Raw genomic sequence first — 18,842 nt, 5'->3', positions numbered from 1 at the left:
TGAAATTTTGTGAATTTGGGTAAATAACTAAATTTTTCAAGTTATAGTGAATCTTTTTAATTTTTTTCCTGTATTTTGTCACACTCGAAATTTTTCAGTTTGTCTGGACAAACCATTGCATGTCAAATCCATCTTAAAGGATGGAGACTAATCCACAAATTACTTACTTGGTAATCTTAATGTTACAAATTTAAATGCTGGTACATGCCAAGTGGATGCCTCTCAAGTCTTTCTATTTTCATTATTGCTCATTACGTTGATTTATAATGTGGACATAGAGGTAACTAATAGTTCAGTATTTTGGAATCATGTACCGTATTTACCCGTGTATAAGTCGACCTTTTTTGACCAAATTTACACCCTAAAAATTCGACCTCGACTTATACACCGGGTATAAAAATCAACTTCAATTGATTGTTTACGCGTTGCTTATTGACGCTAAAATATCACAAGTCCATTCAATTGCTTTCAATAGGTGTGATATCACACCTTTCTGGTCTAATGTTGTCAGATTCAATAGAGCGGCTTTATAAACAATTTTCAGAACTACGAGCAACTCGCAACAATTATAAGTTATATCTCTTCAAACGATTCTCAACATGCCTAAACGAATGAAATACTCCGCTAAGTACAAGCTTTTAGTCATAGAAGATCAACGAAAGTCTGGTTACATTGTTACAAGAAACATGATTCGTCTGCGTGCCCTGTCAATTGCCAAGAATATGAACATTGTGGATTTCAAAGGGACAGTGAATTGGGTTTCACGCTTCTTAAAACGACACGATCTTGTGCTTCGCCAAAAAACAAAGATTGCACAGAAACTACCCGAGGATCTGGAGGAGAAAATCGTAAATTTCCAATCCTTTATCATCAAGAAACGGAAATGCGAGGAATACGATGTTTCACAAATCGGAAACATGGACGAAACCCCAGTTTGGTTTGATATGCCCACGGCAAAAACAATCACAAACAAAGGAGAAAAAACTGTCGTCGTTAAAACGACTGGCCATGAAAAAACAAGATTCACCGTGGTGCTGAGTTGTCTTGCTGATGGTACGAAGCTGAAACCCATAATAATTTTCAAACGAAAAACTTTGCCTAAAGGACGCTTCCCTTCCAGTGTAGTTATTCATTGTCACCCCAAAGGATGGATGGACGAAGATGGAGTCAAACTATGGATAGAGAAAGTGTGGAATGCAAGACCTGGTGGTTTGTCCAGAACAAAAAGTCTTCTGGTGTGGGACTCATTCAGTGCACATCTTGTGGAATCCGTAAAGCGAAAACTACGTTTGAACAATACTGACATTGCCGTAATACCAGGTGGTCTGACTAGCATCGTTCAGCCTTTAGATGTTTGCTTAAACAAGCCGTTTAAAGACAGAATACGTAAGAAGTGGTGTGACTGGATGGTCGAAGGAGTCAAAGAGTACACGAAGGGAGGTGCCACGAAAGCAGCATCACTCGAAACTGTGTCTGAATGGGTCAGCGAATCGTGGAATGACGTACCAGCCAATATGGTGCAGTACTCATTCAAGAAATGTGCTATTTCTAATGCAATGGATGGTACAGAAGATGACCTTATTTGGGATGAGCCGGCCGAGGAAGAAGACGAACCAGAGATGAACGACGAGGAAGATATGTATGATGACAGACTAACTGAAAATCAATGGAATGAACTATTTGGACATAGCGATGAGGAAGATTTTGATGGATTTTAATTAGTTTTCTGAGACATTAAATCTTTATTCTTTAAATAGTAAATCAATATAATCGCATTGTTTTTTAAAAGTTTTAATAAATTGTAACAAAGTTTTTAAAGAAAATTGTTGTGGCTTGTTACCAGTGCCTGGAATGAGAAGCAGGGGAGGTTGCTCAGCAAACAAAATGGCGGCACGCTCGATAACAAGTGAAGAATCTTTGCTGTTTTTTCCTCTCTCAGCCTTGACTTTCGCTCACATTTCATCCTAAAAGATACTTGATAATTCAAAAAAATTAGGGTCGACTTATACAAAGGATATACGATAAAATTGGCAATTTCTCAGGATTTTCGGGGGTCGACTTATACATCGAGTCGACTTATACACGGGTAAATACGGTAAATCATAGCACTCCTAGGAAATATTTTCATGTATTTGTAGAATGACCTCAAACTTAGGTTAATGGTCAGATACCTTTCACCCATAGAGCTGCTATACATGTAGCATGAAATTTATTTATCAGTGTCAGAAAACCAGGGAAACCTAAAGCTTTTAATAGAAAATTAAAATCAGTAAAGGAAATTGTTAAGGACATAAGGTTTTATTATTGCTTCTAACTTTTCATTTTAACTTTAAGTACAATCTACATATTGTTTTTTGAATTTATTTTTTGATAGGTCTGGTAGGTCCACATCAGCTAGTTACCTGTTTATTGACCTGCTTATCAAATGAATCTGCATGGGCAACAAAAGTGCACTACATGCATACTCTCTGAAAACGCCCCTATGGTTTCTAGTGGTACTGTAATAATAATAGTTTTAATAATAAAAGCATTTATATATGTCGTAGTTCAATTTTATCCTTGGTTCAAATTTTATTTTCCTTTGTTTCAAACTCATTATCATACATTAACATGACAGAGAACAAAGGAAAATAATATTTGAACCAAGTATAAAATTGAACTACAACATATACACACAGTGAAATAACAGCATTGCTGTTCTGGTTGTGTCTAAGTGAAGTCTAAGAAGTAAAAAGTAAAAGGTAATTGCAGTCATACATGTAATTAAAACTATTATTACAAGAAAGTGAAGATTGTAGCTACATTAAATACTCATAAATTAAAACATGAGAATTACTGAATTAATCAACAAGCTGTTCATTCTCTCTTCATTGCCAAGCCTGTTCCAACTACAGTGCTCGTGTATTGGATAGACTTCTTTGCTATATCTGGTTTTGGAATTTATAAACATAATTGTTTTCTTAACATAATGCCTAGTAATTTGAATACTCTTAGCAACACACTGCCATATTTTTTAAAAACCGATTATTTGGCTCTCATACATAACAGTGAATTCACTGTAGTATACCTTACAGTTATATAACTTTGAATGACCTTAATAGGTACACAATATGTTTTTCCTCATTTGCCAAATGTTTATTACTATTGCTTATTATTTCTCTTGTGAATTCCACAAACACAAATCAAAATTTAGCTGAACTTGCCAGGATCATGCGAGCAATGATAACGCCATGCATTTTGTACACCCTGTTGATGTTGTGCCCATGAAAGTCTAAGGATTTTGTGACTATTTTTTATGGTATCCAATACAGTTGTCACCAATTCTCATTATTAAACTTGAATAATTTATCAGTCAAGTTACTTGTGCATGTAAATGTACATCACAGCCATAGTTAAAATGAAATTGTGACCACAGGGTAGTCATGGTATGGCAAGGTCCACAATAGCAATGAGAAACTGTGGAAGAACAGAATTTACAGACGGTTGCCGGCAGGTGGCTGACTTTTACTTCTGCAAATTTTCTTCATAAGTCCTTTAAATTGATGCTCAACAAACAAATTGCTCAGACCATATTTGCAACGTTCTCTAATACACCAACATGAACTTATAACCTAATTATTTTTCGTTTTGACCTCAGTGATTGCAGTCATTTATCTCACTTTTTATCCATTAAGGCATTGAAAAGTACAGTGTGAGACTGTACTTTGTATCTGTTGTGGGCTTATCATTCCGATGGTTTACTTCTTCCTTTTCATCTCCAGAAGTCCTGACCTAGATGATGATACTTGTACATATGGTGAACAGTAATGTCACTAAGCATGTCCTGTCTCTCTGTTCCATTATTAGAGCAAACCCAGTTTATTGGTTACAGTGGGGACAAAACTACTAGTAAATTTGGTTTGACACAAATTGTGAATAAAATCTGTTGATTCTTTTTTCCTGAAATGCAATAACTTGGGTTATGTTTATTGCAATAAATACTATTAGTCAAAGAATAGTTTTGAAAGAAATCCTTTCATTTGGGGATGATGATATAAATGATTTATCCTTTCCTCCCTGACTCAGGCTTTGACTTAATTTAATGTGCTTGTAACTTCTTTGGATAAAACTCTTGTCTGTTAAATTCAAATGTAAGCTGTCAAGCAACATCTTCATGCTATGTTGTTTGTTTTTGTTGATTCTGCAAGTTGAAATTGAGAGATTTCCACTCAATTTTGACAGAACACTCTTAGGAGTGAATAGTCTCCCTCGCAGCTGTTTTTTTTGGATGTCACGCAACGCTCCCCCAAAAGAACCGCTGCTGACAACCGAACTACATTCCTTTCTCCAAATTGGCCAATCACAGCTCAGGTTCCATTTTCAGGAACCTTTTCGCGCCAGACTCACCCTTTGACACTCGTCCAATCAGATATTGTTTTCTATCGCAATCCTCATGTGGAAAACACAAGACAAATGGCGGTGCTTGAAAGAGCTTTTCGCAAAGCGTCGTCAAAGTTCAAAATATTCGAGCTTAAAGCTCACCAGAAGCTTGCAATTAAAAAAGTTCTAGTCGAGAAAGAAGATGTTTTTGTCAAGTTGCCTACAGGATCCAGGAAATTGTTAATATATCAAGCACTCCCGCTCGTGTTTGACCATGTTACCGATAAAAGTGGTCATATTATTGTTATTTATCGTATATATGCACGATCCTTCGCAGTAAAGCACTATTTGAGCAGTAGTGAAAATCAGACCTGAAAAAAATTTCAGGCCTGTACGGGATTCGAACCACTGACCTCTGCGATACTAGTGCAGCCCTCTACCAATTGAGCTGACAAGCCAACTGGGAGCAGGCCATCAAATTAATTCGACATAAACCCGTAGATGATAAATCAAACAACAACAAACATATGAAACATATGTATGAACTGCGGTTATGAAACGTATATATGCACGATCCTTCGCAGTAAAGCACTATTTGAGCAATAGTGAAAATCAGACCTGAAAAAAATTTCAGGCCTGCTCCCAGTTGGCTTGTTAGCTCAATTGGTAGAGCGCTGCACTAGTATCGCAGAGGTCAGTGGTTCGAATCCCGTACAGGCCTGAAATTTTTTTCAGGTCTGATTTTCACTATTGCTCAAATAGTGCTTTACTGCGAAGGATCGTGCATATATACGTTTCATAACCGCAGTTCATACATATGTTTCATATGTTTGTTGTTGATTATTGTTATTGTTGTTGCGTTGTACCAACGTGCGGAAACACTCGATAATTCGGGTCGATTTCCTGTACCGGTGATAAGAAGCCACGAACATAACTAATCGGGTTCGCTCCAGCTAGCAGCGGACTGGCAAACGAAGAAGTACAAGTAGTGTAGGAGACGTTGGCCGACCTAAACTGCAGTGTTCTCGAAGCTTCGCCCGGTTTGTTGACGGCAAGCACGCGCTTTTTTCCTACTGATCTCCATCTGTAGGTCGAAGCAAGCGTTTAGCCCTTGGCCTAGATTGAAAGGCATCTTGTATTTCCTTTTGATTATTGATGTAATTTACTGTTTCTTATATATTCTGACTTTTATAATCTGTAGTAACCTCTTGAAATAGTGCGAATTAAGAGTTTCAGTTCAGTTTTTAGCTTCTTCTACTTTCTCAGTTGCTCGCTGAAACTTTAACAACCGCTCAAACAATCTAGCGTTCGTGTCGTTGGCGTAGCAGTTGACGTCTATGTTAAGTGTACATTCTATAATTTCAACGAAATTGTGAGAAGTTTTCCCAAAAATATATACTCTATCTTTACCGGGGCACAACGATGAACATGTGAAACATTTCGAGCTCTCAGTGTTTCTCCCAACATCCACTCTTTTGGGGGAGCGTGACATCCAAAAAAACGGCTGCGAGGGAGACTAGGGAGTGAAGGGCTTAATTACAGTTAAATAATTGATTTTTTCATAAAATTAAATTCTTGTTGTAACTGTAATAATTAATTGCAATGAAGTTATCCCAAACTGCAGACTACGCAGCTGCTTGTCTTTTTCTGCTGGGCTCGCAGCTAATGCCAAACGCGACTAAAATAATAATCCTGAAACCTTTAGCCTAATGATAGATTTATTTCATTGTAAAGCGTAAGCTTAAGAAACTGTGGCATGCAAGTGACCGATTCGTACCAAATATCGCAATTTGTACTCACCACAAACTTTCAGAATCCGTAGTTTTATAAATGGCCGCTCGACCCTTATACCAGCCAGTCGATAACTGTTATCCCTTCTTTTAACTTCACGGCGCCAAGGACTTGCTTTTCATTTACAACACTTGCGCTATTCTCGTTTTCCCATTGAACAACGGTAAAACCCAGAGATGTCAACAGTCGAGAAAAGAAATAACTTAACCCACTATCGAGCAAATTATCAACGGATGAAAAGTACATTCAAAGAGAAGCGCCAAATAGAATTTTCTCTGTTTCGGGTATGATCACGTGGACATCTTGGGAATTGTCATTGGCTTGTAAAGAGAATCCGCTGGCTTACCTGATTGCAGTCTTGAGAGAACGCGCAACACTTACCAAAAGGTTTGATGATAGAGTAAGATGACGATTGTGTTACCTTGGATCCATGCTCTCAAGATGAATTAAGTAATGATGTGAACTCACTCTACTTAGAAATAATCGAGAAGAATCGAACGTACTACAAATGCAAGATTTGTGGCCGAAAGCTGTCGAGGAAAAAAAGACTCGAAACCCTGACGTGACATGTGTTCACGGCAAAAGTGAAACAACAGAAGGCATGCAATCACAATATTTTGAATGTGATTACAAACGTGTTTTACCCTCATTATTATGACAGATGGATACCACCTTAGGAATTATAAGAGCCACTTAGATGATCACAGTGTACCAGTGCCCAAATCAACGACGGTGGACCGTAACAAGCGTTCAGCAACACGTTCCAACACAGCCATCTCGATTCCTCAGTCTTTCGCTTTCACTGAACTAGCAGCGGTGCCAACAGAGTCAAGTCCGTCTCATAACGAAGAAACATTAGTGTACAAGAGAAGGAAGCGATTATAGTGGGTTAGAATTCTTGCCTACAAATGAATGTGGACATTCCGAAGCGTTGACCCATGCTTATGATCATGTTTATGTATTATGATTTTGGCACATCTCCGGACACGAGACATTTTGCATCACAAGAAAACCTTTTATGACTGGAATCCAAGAGGCCTTTGAGGTTAGAAAGCCAATCTGAGATATGATTACATTGGATTTAAATTGACAATTTGCACCTAATGTAACTGACTGCTGCTTTATGAAAAAAATGCATATTAATGTTAAGATTTACTAAAACTTAGTCTAAATAATAAATTACATGATAAACATGTACAGGTATATCTCTTGGTATATTTTGTTTAACGTATCTTTTATTGAACCAGTTTTAAGCCTCTATTTAAATTACTCCTTGTCTTAAAACCTTCACTTTCAAGGTATTGAGAATTTCTTGGAATTATTTGGATTTCAGGGTTATTTAGTTTGCCTCAAATTCAATTCCTAAGAATTCCACCCTTCTTAGCTTTAAGGTAGTTTGTGTATAGCTGAGAATTGTGGAAAATGTGGCCACACGTTTAGAATTTCAAAAAAATTCTCAAGAGAAATTTTAATTTCTCAAAGTGACTTTTTCTAGCAATGTAACAATGTCCTTCTAGCATTTGTGAAAAAAACTAAAGAGAAATTAAGAGATATTTTAATGATCTCCTGACAAATTGTAGTCCTTTTATAGTTATATATGATGATGTCCAACAGTACAGTGTGGAATGACTGAACAAAAACTTCTACTGTTAAAATTATTGAAACATTATATTATACAGTTCATTATAGTATATTATGGATACTATTTACAGTGAAAATGCATAAATCTACTGTTGCTGAATTATGTGACATATAAGAGTAATGTTACATAGGTACCTGTATAAATTGAGGTGCATGAATTTTGAATGTGCTGATTAATGTTAGATTTTGGTGTTCTGTACATTTTGCATGTGACTAAATAATATGAAGTTTATGATTATATTTACGATTTCATAATGTCAGATATCTAATTGATAGCTGGTATGTACATTATATATAAATCACATATGCAACTGAATGTTTGCATATATGTTACATATGTGTTATAATAGTTTCCAGATTACAAATAGGGCTAGCGTGTACGTTTGTGTTCATTATAGGTTTAACTCAGTTATGCAGTCACATAAAATTGGAATTATCTTTGAAAACTTGATAACTGATTCAGGCTGGAAGCTGTTATTCCCAACCTCTTTTCACTTATATTCTAGAGGAGTGCTTTGTGTGAATTTATGGTATAGTCAAACAATTAAATTTTTGGGCTTTGGTTCTTGCTTATTTTGATTTCATTCTTTCCTCTGGTGTTTTCAAAAAATGCGGTTACACGACTTTCTTTGTGAGCACAACCTATACCTTGAAGCATGATGATAATTCCCTTGCAAACTCAGCTCAGAATTACCAGTTTTCTGAGAATTCCCAGCAATTCTCAAAAACTCCCAACTATGTAAATAAGGTCTGATTTGAAATGCTTGGAATTACTGGGAATTTCTGGGAAAGGGTTCGAAGGTTCCAGTTTTGCGAGGACTTGGAATTCCTAGGAATTCTCAGCTATACAAACTACCTATAAGTTAAGAAGGGTTAAATTCTTGGGAATATCTGGGAACTGAATTTAAGGCAATTTAAATAACCCTCAAGTTCAAATAATTCCAGGAAATTCTCAATACCTTGAATGTGAAGGTCTTAAGACATGGAGTAATTTTGTAGGCTTAAAAGCTTTGGTTCAATGAAAGGTATTCTATACAAAATGTACCAAGAAATGTACATACGTGCATATGTTTCATGAAATTTATTATTCGAACTAAGATTTTGTAAATCCTAACATTAATATGCATTTTTTCAGAAAGCAAAAGTCAATTATGTTAATTGCAAGTTGTCAATCACAGATATGCCTTCAAGTCCATAATCATTAAAAAATTTTATTGTGATGCAATATGTCTCATCCACAAATGTGCCAAAATCATAGAACATAAACATAACCATAAACATGGGAATGTTTCTGAATGTGGACTTTCATTTGTGGTCGAGAATTCCAACGCACCACAGTCACTTCCTCCTCTTGTGCAGATGTTAATTTCTTCGTTATGAGATGCACTTGACTTTGTTGGCACCACTGCTAGTTCAGTGGAAACAAAAGACTATAAGGAATTGAGATGGCTGTGTTGGAACATGTTGCTGAACGCTTGTTACAGTCACAGTTTGTTGATTTGGGTACTAGCTGGTACACTGTGATCATCTAAGTATCTCGTACACTTCCTAAGGTGGTATCCATCTGTCATAATAATGAAGGTAAAACACGTTGGTAATCTGCATACACATTCAAAGTTGTGATTGGCTTGTGTTATTTCTCACCTTTGCCGTGAACACAACTGAAGTGGGTTTCGAGTCTTTGTTTAATTTCCTCGACAACTTTTGGCCAAAAATCGTGCATTTGCAGTATGTCCGATTCTCGTCGATTATTTCTACCTAGAGTGAGTTCACATCATACATCATCGTTGGGGCATGGATCCAAGGTAAAGCCATTGTTCAAATGCACAGTTCTGGTCAGACAAGTCATAATAATCTCACATGCTCACTGCACACTTTGTGAGAAGACTCAGTAGTCGACTCAGTAGACTCTTGTGTGCTTCTCTCGAGACTGTAACCAGGCAAGCCAGTGGATTCTCTTCTAGCCAATGACAATTCCCAATAGATACACGTGATCATACTGTGATTGGAAACAAAGAAAAACTCCAAATTCGTGCTCATCTTTGAATGTAAATCTATCGCTTGCATCAAATTTCTTCTTTTCTCGACTGTTTTGCTTAATATAACATCTCTAAAGAGGGGTTTAACTGTTGTTCAATGGGAAAACGAAAATAGTGTGAGTGTTGTAGATGAAAAGCAAGTTGTTGGCGCCGTGGAGTTAAAAGAAGGGACGACAATTGACACATCGACAGGTACAAGGGTCGGGCGGCCATTTATAAAGCTACGATTTTGAAAGTTTGTGGTGAGAACAAATTGCGATATTCGTACCTGATCAAAACTGAGAATCGAATCGGTCCCATGCCACAGTTTCTTAAGCTTACGCTTTACAATGATTTAAATCTATCTGAGTAAGCTGATGGTTTCAGGATTATTTTAGTCACGTTTAACAAGCTGCGAGCCTAGCAAATAAAGACAAACATCTGCTTAGTCTGCAGTTTAGGACAACTTCATTACAACTTATTGTTACAGTTACAACAAGATAGATTTTAATTAAAAAAATAATTATTTAACTGTAATTAAGCTCTTCACCCCTAAGGGTGTTAAGTCAAAATTGAGTAGAAGTCTTTGAATTTCAATTTGCAGAATCAACAAAAACAAACAGTATAACATGAAAATATTGCTTGACAGCTTACATTTGAATTTTAATTAACACAAGAGTTTATCCAAACAAGTGACAAGCACATAAAATTAAGTCAAACCCTGACTCTGGGAGGAAAGGGTAAAATACCATTTGTATCATCATTCCAAATTAAATGATTCATTTAACAATCAACGGATTTTATTCACAATTTGCGTCAAACCAAATTTAATGATTCATTAAGACTATTTTAAATGAATATATAGCTGTAATTGAGGATACTTTTATGAAGTTTTCAAGAAAAGAAAATTAAAAACAAATTCCATCCTATTATTACTACATGATGATGTTAATATACAATAGAAAATAATGTACAAGAAAGCCTGAGTTATGCATGTAGATAATTTTCATTGACTACTTGAATTTTTAGTCGGGAGTTAATGCATGTCTTTATTTCATTTTAGTTGCCTCAAAGTTTTCCTAAAATTCCCAGTCTCTTAAATATTTTTTAAATGTACAGGCTTTCAGGGAAGTCATTGGTGCTCTTAGTTGGAATTCTTAGGAATTCCTAAGGTAATCCTAAGAGTTCCTAGGAATTTTAAAATCCACTTTGTAAGGGTAGTGATTAGCTCAAAACTTATTTAAGAGGATGAGTTAGACTGATGGTGTTGATTGACAGTGATACTGGTGCATTTATCTGTTCATGATCAGTAGCTTTGGGTTTTCCCCAATGGAAACTCATTCATGCATTTGTTGTTTAACAGCTTAAAGATATTGGCTTGTCAGGTACTCTAAAATTAGAGTATAGCATTTAAAATGAAATCTTGCATTTAAGCTATCTTTATCATAATGCTGAGTTTGAAAGATTTAGTGCACCAAAGGAACACCAAAGGATTGCTATCTTAGAAAACTTGGTAACCAAACTACAAAGTTGAGCATTTGCCAGGTCACTAAGCTACTATAATCGTTTGATGAACATGAAAGTTCTGCAACGTAAACAGCTAGTTGCAAAGCTGTACAATACAATACAAAACAATGTTCTTTATTAATGAAGGTGACATAATTAACCCAGTGAGTTCTAAGTTTGAGAGAAAATCATGTCTTATTTACAGATCAGAAGCCACAAAAAAAAAGCAGCTCTAATAGAATTCTGTTTAAGGAACTTAAAATCTATTATTTCAAAATTTTTGATGAATTTTTTGATGAAGAGTTTACTGAAAACTGATGAAACTCGCACAATTTGAACTGGTTTTGTAAACTTGGTCCCAACGGACCACAGGCAATTGTTTTACTAATTTCTTGGATTGCTTGGGTCAGGTCTTTGTGTATAACTCATGTATAAGTTGAGGGTGATGTTTTGGGCTGTTTTTTTCTTGGTCATATTCTTGGACTTGTACATGAGTAAGTATGGTATATAAAATGATGCTTTGTCACTTGTGCTTGACTATATGTAATGACAACTAAAATTGGGAATCTAAGACCAAAGTGTAATAATTATTGAACTTATCTGTGTTCATGTATGTGATCAGGATGAAGCAGTGTACAGCCACAGGTGTAGGAGGCATGGTAACTGCATTTAATACAGCCACTGCAGTCCAGTACATATGCATATATACTGCAGTTATTTAGCACTATTTTACCTTTTAAGATGAAAGTAATTGTGAAGAATGTTGTCATTGAAATAACAAAACTGCTGAAGTCATTATAGTCATGTTTCTTTCCTTTTAGTTTCACCACAGATAACCTCAGCTAGTGACAGTGAGAATGTAACTGAGGGTTCTGAACTGGTTTTGTTTTGCAATGCAACTGGTAAACCAGTGCCAAACATCACTTGGACCAGAGTGCTGGAGGATGGTACTGACAGTCAAAAGCTGTTTGTTGGAAATCCTTGGATTATTGTAAGCATTAGCAGAACTGCTACTGGAACATACAGCTGTACAGCCGACAATGGCATCAGAAGTCCAGTCAATCATACAATCTCTGTCAATGTACTTTGTGAGTACACCTTGTTCTTCTAGCTATCCTTAATTCTTTTTATTTTGCTTGATTTATGTGACTAGCTGTATCTGGCGGTACATTTTCATGACATGTAAACTTCAGATTAAAAAGGGGTTTTTTAGCCTTTAAGGTGAGATTCTTCAAACTATGGCAAGACTGGCGCACAAAGTTAGACCCTTATTTTAAATTTTGCACGTAGTATAGTAGTTGGGGTGTCCAGCTCATTTCAAAAATAGGGGTCCAAAATACAAAAAATCTGATATGAAAAGTCCAAATCCAAAAAAATGTTCCCTAAAAATTTGAAGAATACATTGAAAAATTCAGATCAAAAATCCAAAAATCCAGAAATTTGAAAACTATATTGAAAAATATTTTCAACAAAGTTGAAATCCAAAAACGCAGATTCATGAAAATTCCAAGAATTCAAAATGGTGGATCTAAAACCACAACTATCAATCAAAGCATCTTTCATTCTACCCATTGTATAAAACTATTTACGAAAAAAAACTTTAAATAATTATTTTCGAGAGCATTTATCCATTCTCTAAATTCATCAATTAAATTAACTAAATTCTCATCTCCTAAATGATATTTAATATCCTTATCAGTCGTATACAATGCTGTGATAAAAGTCAACATCTATTTATTTATTTATTATATTTTTTTTAACAAGCTTGAACCTTGAAAGCTTGAAAGGGTTAGGGTTAATATTATGTTCTTTAAATTTTTTTCTGAAACATTGGTGTAAACATTTGATCTCAGATATCTCAAAATAAAACAACTACCAAAGTTTGAATTCATGATTTATTTAATATTAGAAGGATTAGGTTTGAAGTCACTTGATTGGGATTGTTTATGGAAGTATATTTTATGAACGAATTTTAAGAAAGATATATTAGTATTAAAGAACTTTATGGTAATTTAATAAGAAAATCAATGAAAATGTATTTTCCTTTTGATATGGAACTAATTAAACCTGCTCTTGAATTTAGACGGAAACTTCACCACCGACTGAGTATGGCTAGTGAGCCTCTGTAATGAATTGTCACATTAGTGATGCTGTACGTCTGTGATGTTGTTCAACCCGACAGTGATATCTCTAGATAATTTTGCAATGATAGCCACATTTCGAGTATCGATATGTTTACCCATATAGGTAATGTTTAATCATAAGATTGTCTGGATTTGAATTTGATGATGATGTCAAACATCAAGTGATGTGGCATTACGTTGTTCTATTTGGTGGTGTGAATTATACTCCTGATGTGGTTGTTTGATTTTTTTGTTAGTTGTCTGGAGACTGTCTCAACAGAACTTGTGACTTGGAAACTAACTGAATTGTAATCTATTTTATTGGATTCCCAATAAATTTCGCAAGCGATTGTATATTCTGACTGTTGAGCTGGGTACATGTTTACTCCAAAACAGCTTGAATAATATCCCTTTTTGGTGTGTAATTTTAGTTCGAATGGTTTGACTGGAATATCGTATTTGGTTGTGATTTGTTTTCCTGTTATGTCGTCTTCATCAGTGAATTGACCTGGTGAAGTCATGATGTATCCGAGATGGTTAGGTGAATTTGAGAATAGTTTTTTTCATTTCTTCGGCCAAGCCTTCACTGATGCTGTGGGTTAGATTGTCGTTAACACATTTCTTGTAATTTGTTTTCATAACAGCATTGTCATCGCTCATTGTTTTGTTCGTGTAATTGACCGTAGCTGCATTATAGCTGTCATGTGTTTGTGGATCTTTTAGGGTTATGATTGATTTTGAGTTCATGTTGAGGTCATCAGTCATCTGTTGGCCCCCATTCAAAAGCATAACATTTGATGAATCAGCTTTTTGGGCTATCTCAGTGTTGTAATATCAATGAATAAAGGCTGATAATTCCTAAAGAAACTGTTCGGGGCTGCGTCGGTGGGGGTAACGAAGTAATTTGAATATATCAACAAAGTTGAAATGGTAAATTGGCCACCGTTACGATTATAAAAGCTGACGTTTCGAGCGTTAGCCCTTCGTCGGAGCAAATAGAGGAATTGTGGGTTGTGTGTGCTTTTAAAGGCAGAAAATGGAGCTACGTGATTGGTGGGAACATGGCAACGAGAAAACACGAATAAATTAGTGGAATGAAAAGCGTTCGTTGATACCTGTGGGATTTAGACTGCCGGTTTGAAAGATGAGCCTTTTTTCAAGAGTTTTATGGCTTTTCGTGCTACCTAAGTGTAAGGAAAGACCGCAGATTGTCATATGTTGCTTAGAATGATTAGGTAAATTAAAATGTCTAGCAACTGGTTTCGATGCGTCCTTGTCATTCCTCTCCACGTCGCGAAGGTTTTCTCAGAATCGGTCACCTAGTCTTCTGCCTGTTTCGCCGATGTAAATCTTTTTGCAATAAGTGCAAGTTATGCAATAGATTACATTGGCGGAGGTGCACGTGAAGTGATCGGTGATCTTAATGGATCGTTTGGGTCCCGATATTTTCTCAGTGTTGTGAGTGAAAGGACACGTTTTGCATCGTGCACGAGCGCATTTAAAAGGGCCTGGTTGGTCATTAGTCTGAAAAGAAATTCTGAACAAAAAAATGCCTATGTTTTTGTCGCGTTTGAATGAAATGAGCGGAGGCTGCGAAAAAGATAGTGCTTGTCTCTGGGTCGTTTTGAAGTAATTTAAAGTTTTTAAGAATGATGGATTTAACTGAGTGGTAGTGAGGATGAAACGTGAGAGTGAGTGGAATGCGGTCGGAATCTTTCTTTTGCGACGTTTGTAGTGCTGAATGTGCATTAATAAGTTGGGCGCGGTGGTAACCCGCTTGAATGATAGAATCAGGGTAACCATGCTTATCGAAAAACTGGCACATTGACTCTGATTTGTGGTGGAAATCAGAGTCATCACTACAAAAACGACGAAGTCTTAGAAACTGAGAAAAAGGAATGGAATTCTTAACGTGAGATGGATGCGAAAACGAATACAACAAGTAATTATGCGAGTCCGGAAGTTTTGTAATATACACTGGTGCATAAACCGTAATATCAAGTTTTCCACTATGTTCGTTGGTCATTACTGATAGATCAGCCTTTTTCTTTAGCTCAGAATTTACATAATTTTGATTAACAGCTAATGAAGACTGAGCCGGTTGACCGCTCAAGCCATTGATCTGTCTTTGGCCTCCATGAATACTAGTGAAATTTAATGCTCCTTGAATATTTCTTCCTGTCGTTTTGTCAAGATAATTAGATCAATGCTTTCAATGTCATATTTTTTAGCCAATTCAGTGTATACATACGTTTTATTGACAGCATCTTTGACGTTTGAAGGATCGGCAACATTGATTATTTTATTGACTTGCATGGCATGCTCACCAGTCATTGATTGACTCCCATCACTCCCATGGAGAAGCGTGACAGTATTTGAATCAGGTTTTTTTGCTATCTCAGTATTGAAGGTTGTGATATCAAGTTTTCCACTACGTTCGTTGGTCATTACTTTTTTGGCTATCTCAGTGTTGAATGTTGTGGTGTCTAATTTGGCACTCAATCCGTTTGCGATGGTCGAAACATCAGCTTTTTTATTTAGTTCAGAATTGAGTTTATTGAGATTTACAGCACCAGTACCAGAAAGAGGATATCAGAAAGACCTTTTATTTGTCTTGATGATGGGCTGACACTAATAAAGTTGATATTGCCTGAAACATTTCCACCGGTGTTTTTTGAAAAGTTTAATGTCAGATATTGTAAATTGACCACATCTTTGTTGTTTGAAGGATTAGCAACATTTATTATTTTATTGTCTTTCGTATCAAGGGTACCTGTTTTAGGTTGCGTTTTGTCAGCATAAGATTTTGTACAAGTATCTTGATAATTAGTTGGATGTTTCAAATTTTTAAGCTGTTTGTTTTCCATGTCGTAGTGACCAGAATCGGTTAATTTGAATCTTTTTCTTTCTAAAGATTTGTACATTGTACAGGTGGAAGAATAATAGGACACGTAGTCCCCTACTAGGTTCAACCACATAAACCCAACCCACCCATCCCACCCTGGCGAAGGAAATCAATCTCACAGTAATCTTGTGCGTGGGAAATTAACGTCTCCTACCGGAGGGTAGGAGACGGGACTTCCATTTATTTGTCCCTATCCGAGAAGACTAGAATATCTAACCATTTCTTGATGTTAGAGAAAGGAAGCATATTCTTCTCAATTATTTTAAGACCTTGAGTGTTGGTCCGGCCGAGGCTCGAACCCTCGACCTCCCGCACATGATTCATGATTTAATAATCTGTTAGAATAACTCAATTATATATATTATGTGGATTATATCTTCTCATTGACGTTCTTTGAACTGAATTTTCTTGTCTTGTCAATATATACGAACTGAATAAGGATCTTGTGTTACTTTTTGATATTCATCTTTTGAAATTCCAGTTTCTCTGCATATCATATTCTGTTCATTAGTGCTTGGGAAATCATAAATACAAAAATGGCAGCAGTTCAGTCTTATATCCTTTGGTGTTTTATAATAACTCTGGCTTAATTAAATAATTGAGCAGTTTTTGTGTCTTTCTCTTATGAAATATTCAATCGATGGTTTTTGTTTTTATTTCAACAATGTAATCATCAAATATAACAATTTTCTGTGATTCATCATCCATTTCATGGACAGGAATAATTTCACCATCGCTTGCTTCAAGAATGGAATACCTACCTCTGGTGAAATCGGCTCAAATGTTTTCATCATATGCTGATATTTTGGTTGTTCAAGGTTTTTGGCATACAGAAAGATTTTATCGAAATACAAAAGTCAATAGATCATATCAAGTAGTAATTTGAAATTAGTTTTACCAGAACCACTTGGTCCACAAATAAGCATCCAAAAACATCTATCAGGCATGAATTTGTGTATCTGCTTGAAATTATGATTGTCATCTTTAACATTATAATGAAGTATTGTCACTATAATATATACATAGATTAATTTAGTTCATTAACTCTTAGTTGAACTCTTAGTTGAACTATCAGTTAAATAATGTTTTTTGTATATGATTTTCGTTCTTTTTTATGTAATCATATTATTATATATGAGTCTTCTAAAATGGCAGAAATTAGCGAAAAGTAAAATCAATCTTGGGAATCAAATCAATAGTGTCCGTGATGCAATCAAGAAAAATTATATCAGTCATAAAGCAAGTCAAGAATCATTTTCAAAGTTATTCAAACCAATAACTGGCAAATTAGATGAAGTTATTGACAGTAATTTGAATGTAACTCCAATCAGAAAACGACCAAGAAAAAAAGGTGAAGCTTCTGATTATAACATTCCTATTGAAGATGAGGTACCAGAAATGAACCTTGGTGATCTTTTTGATGAAACAGTTTTACCACAAAATGAGAAACAGCTTGTACCCAAACCTCCATCATATGAAGATTCTTTACAAGACATATATGTTGATCCACAATACTTTAAAGAACAATCAGATGAACTACCTCCTGGATATAGGCTGATAGTTTCGAAAGAAACTGTTTGGGGCTGCGTCGGTGGGGGTAACGAAATAATTTGGATATATCAACAAAGTTGAAATGGTAAATTGGCCACCGTAGCGATTAAAAAAGCTGACGTTTCGAGCGTTAGCCCTTCGTCGGAGAAATTGTGGGTTGTGTGTGCTTTTAAAGGGACCTAAACGATCCATTAAGATCACCGAACACTTCACGTGCACCTTCGCCAATGTAATCTATTGCATAACTTCCACTTATTGCAAAAAGATATACATCGGCGAAACGGGCAGAAGACTAGGTGACCGATTCCGAGAACACCTTCGAGACGTGGAAAGGAATGACAAGGACACATCGAAACCAGTCGCTAGACATTTTAATTTACCTAATCATTCTAAGCAACATATGGCAATCTGCGGTCTTTCCTTACACTTAGGTAGCACGGAAAGCCGTAAAAATCTTGAACAAAAGCTCATCTTTCAAACCGGCAGTCTAAATTCCACTGGTATCAACGAACGCTTTTCATTCCACTAATTTACTCTTGTTTTTCTCGTTGCCATGTTCCCACCAATAACGTAGCTCCATTTTCTGCCTTTAAAAGCACACACCACCCACAATTCCTCTATTCGCTCCGACGAAGGGCTAACGCTCGAAACGTCAGCTTTTGTAATCGTTGCGGTGGCCAATTTACCATTTCAACTCTGTTGATATATCCAAATTACCTCCTGAATACGATGAAGATGAAGTCCCAGATTATAAAATACTTGTAGGTGATGAGGATATGCAAAAAGACATTCTTAATAAGATGGACCTTCAAGATTATGAAAATGTTGATAAGATTCTCGCTCAAGAACAAATGAACCCACAAAGATCCAAAAAGATCTCCGAAGGACCATTAAAGAAGCAATTTTTAAGCGAAATCAACTTAAAGGTTACAAAGCAAACGTCACTAA

General features: G+C 35.9%; 1 protein-coding gene across 5 annotated transcripts in view; it reads left to right on the top strand.

Annotated features, from left to right (window-relative positions):
- LOC111337285 (hemicentin-1) overlaps positions 1-18,842 on the top strand; it is a 59,282-nt gene that overhangs the window by 3,745 nt on the left and 36,695 nt on the right. For all 5 annotated transcript variants that reach the window (XM_088727708.1, XM_088727704.1, XM_088727707.1 and 2 more), the window contains one exon: positions 12,137-12,403. In XM_088727708.1, the coding sequence (XP_088583834.1) occupies positions 12,137-12,403 (267 nt within the window). The remainder of the gene's footprint in view (positions 1-12,136; positions 12,404-18,842) is intronic.

Source organism: Stylophora pistillata, chromosome 7, assembly GCF_964205215.1.
Source record: "Stylophora pistillata chromosome 7, jaStyPist1.2, whole genome shotgun sequence".
NCBI lineage: Eukaryota > Metazoa > Cnidaria > Anthozoa > Scleractinia > Pocilloporidae > Stylophora > Stylophora pistillata.
The sequence above is the reverse complement of the archived record's forward strand: the minus strand, read 5'-3'. Positions and strand labels throughout refer to the sequence as shown.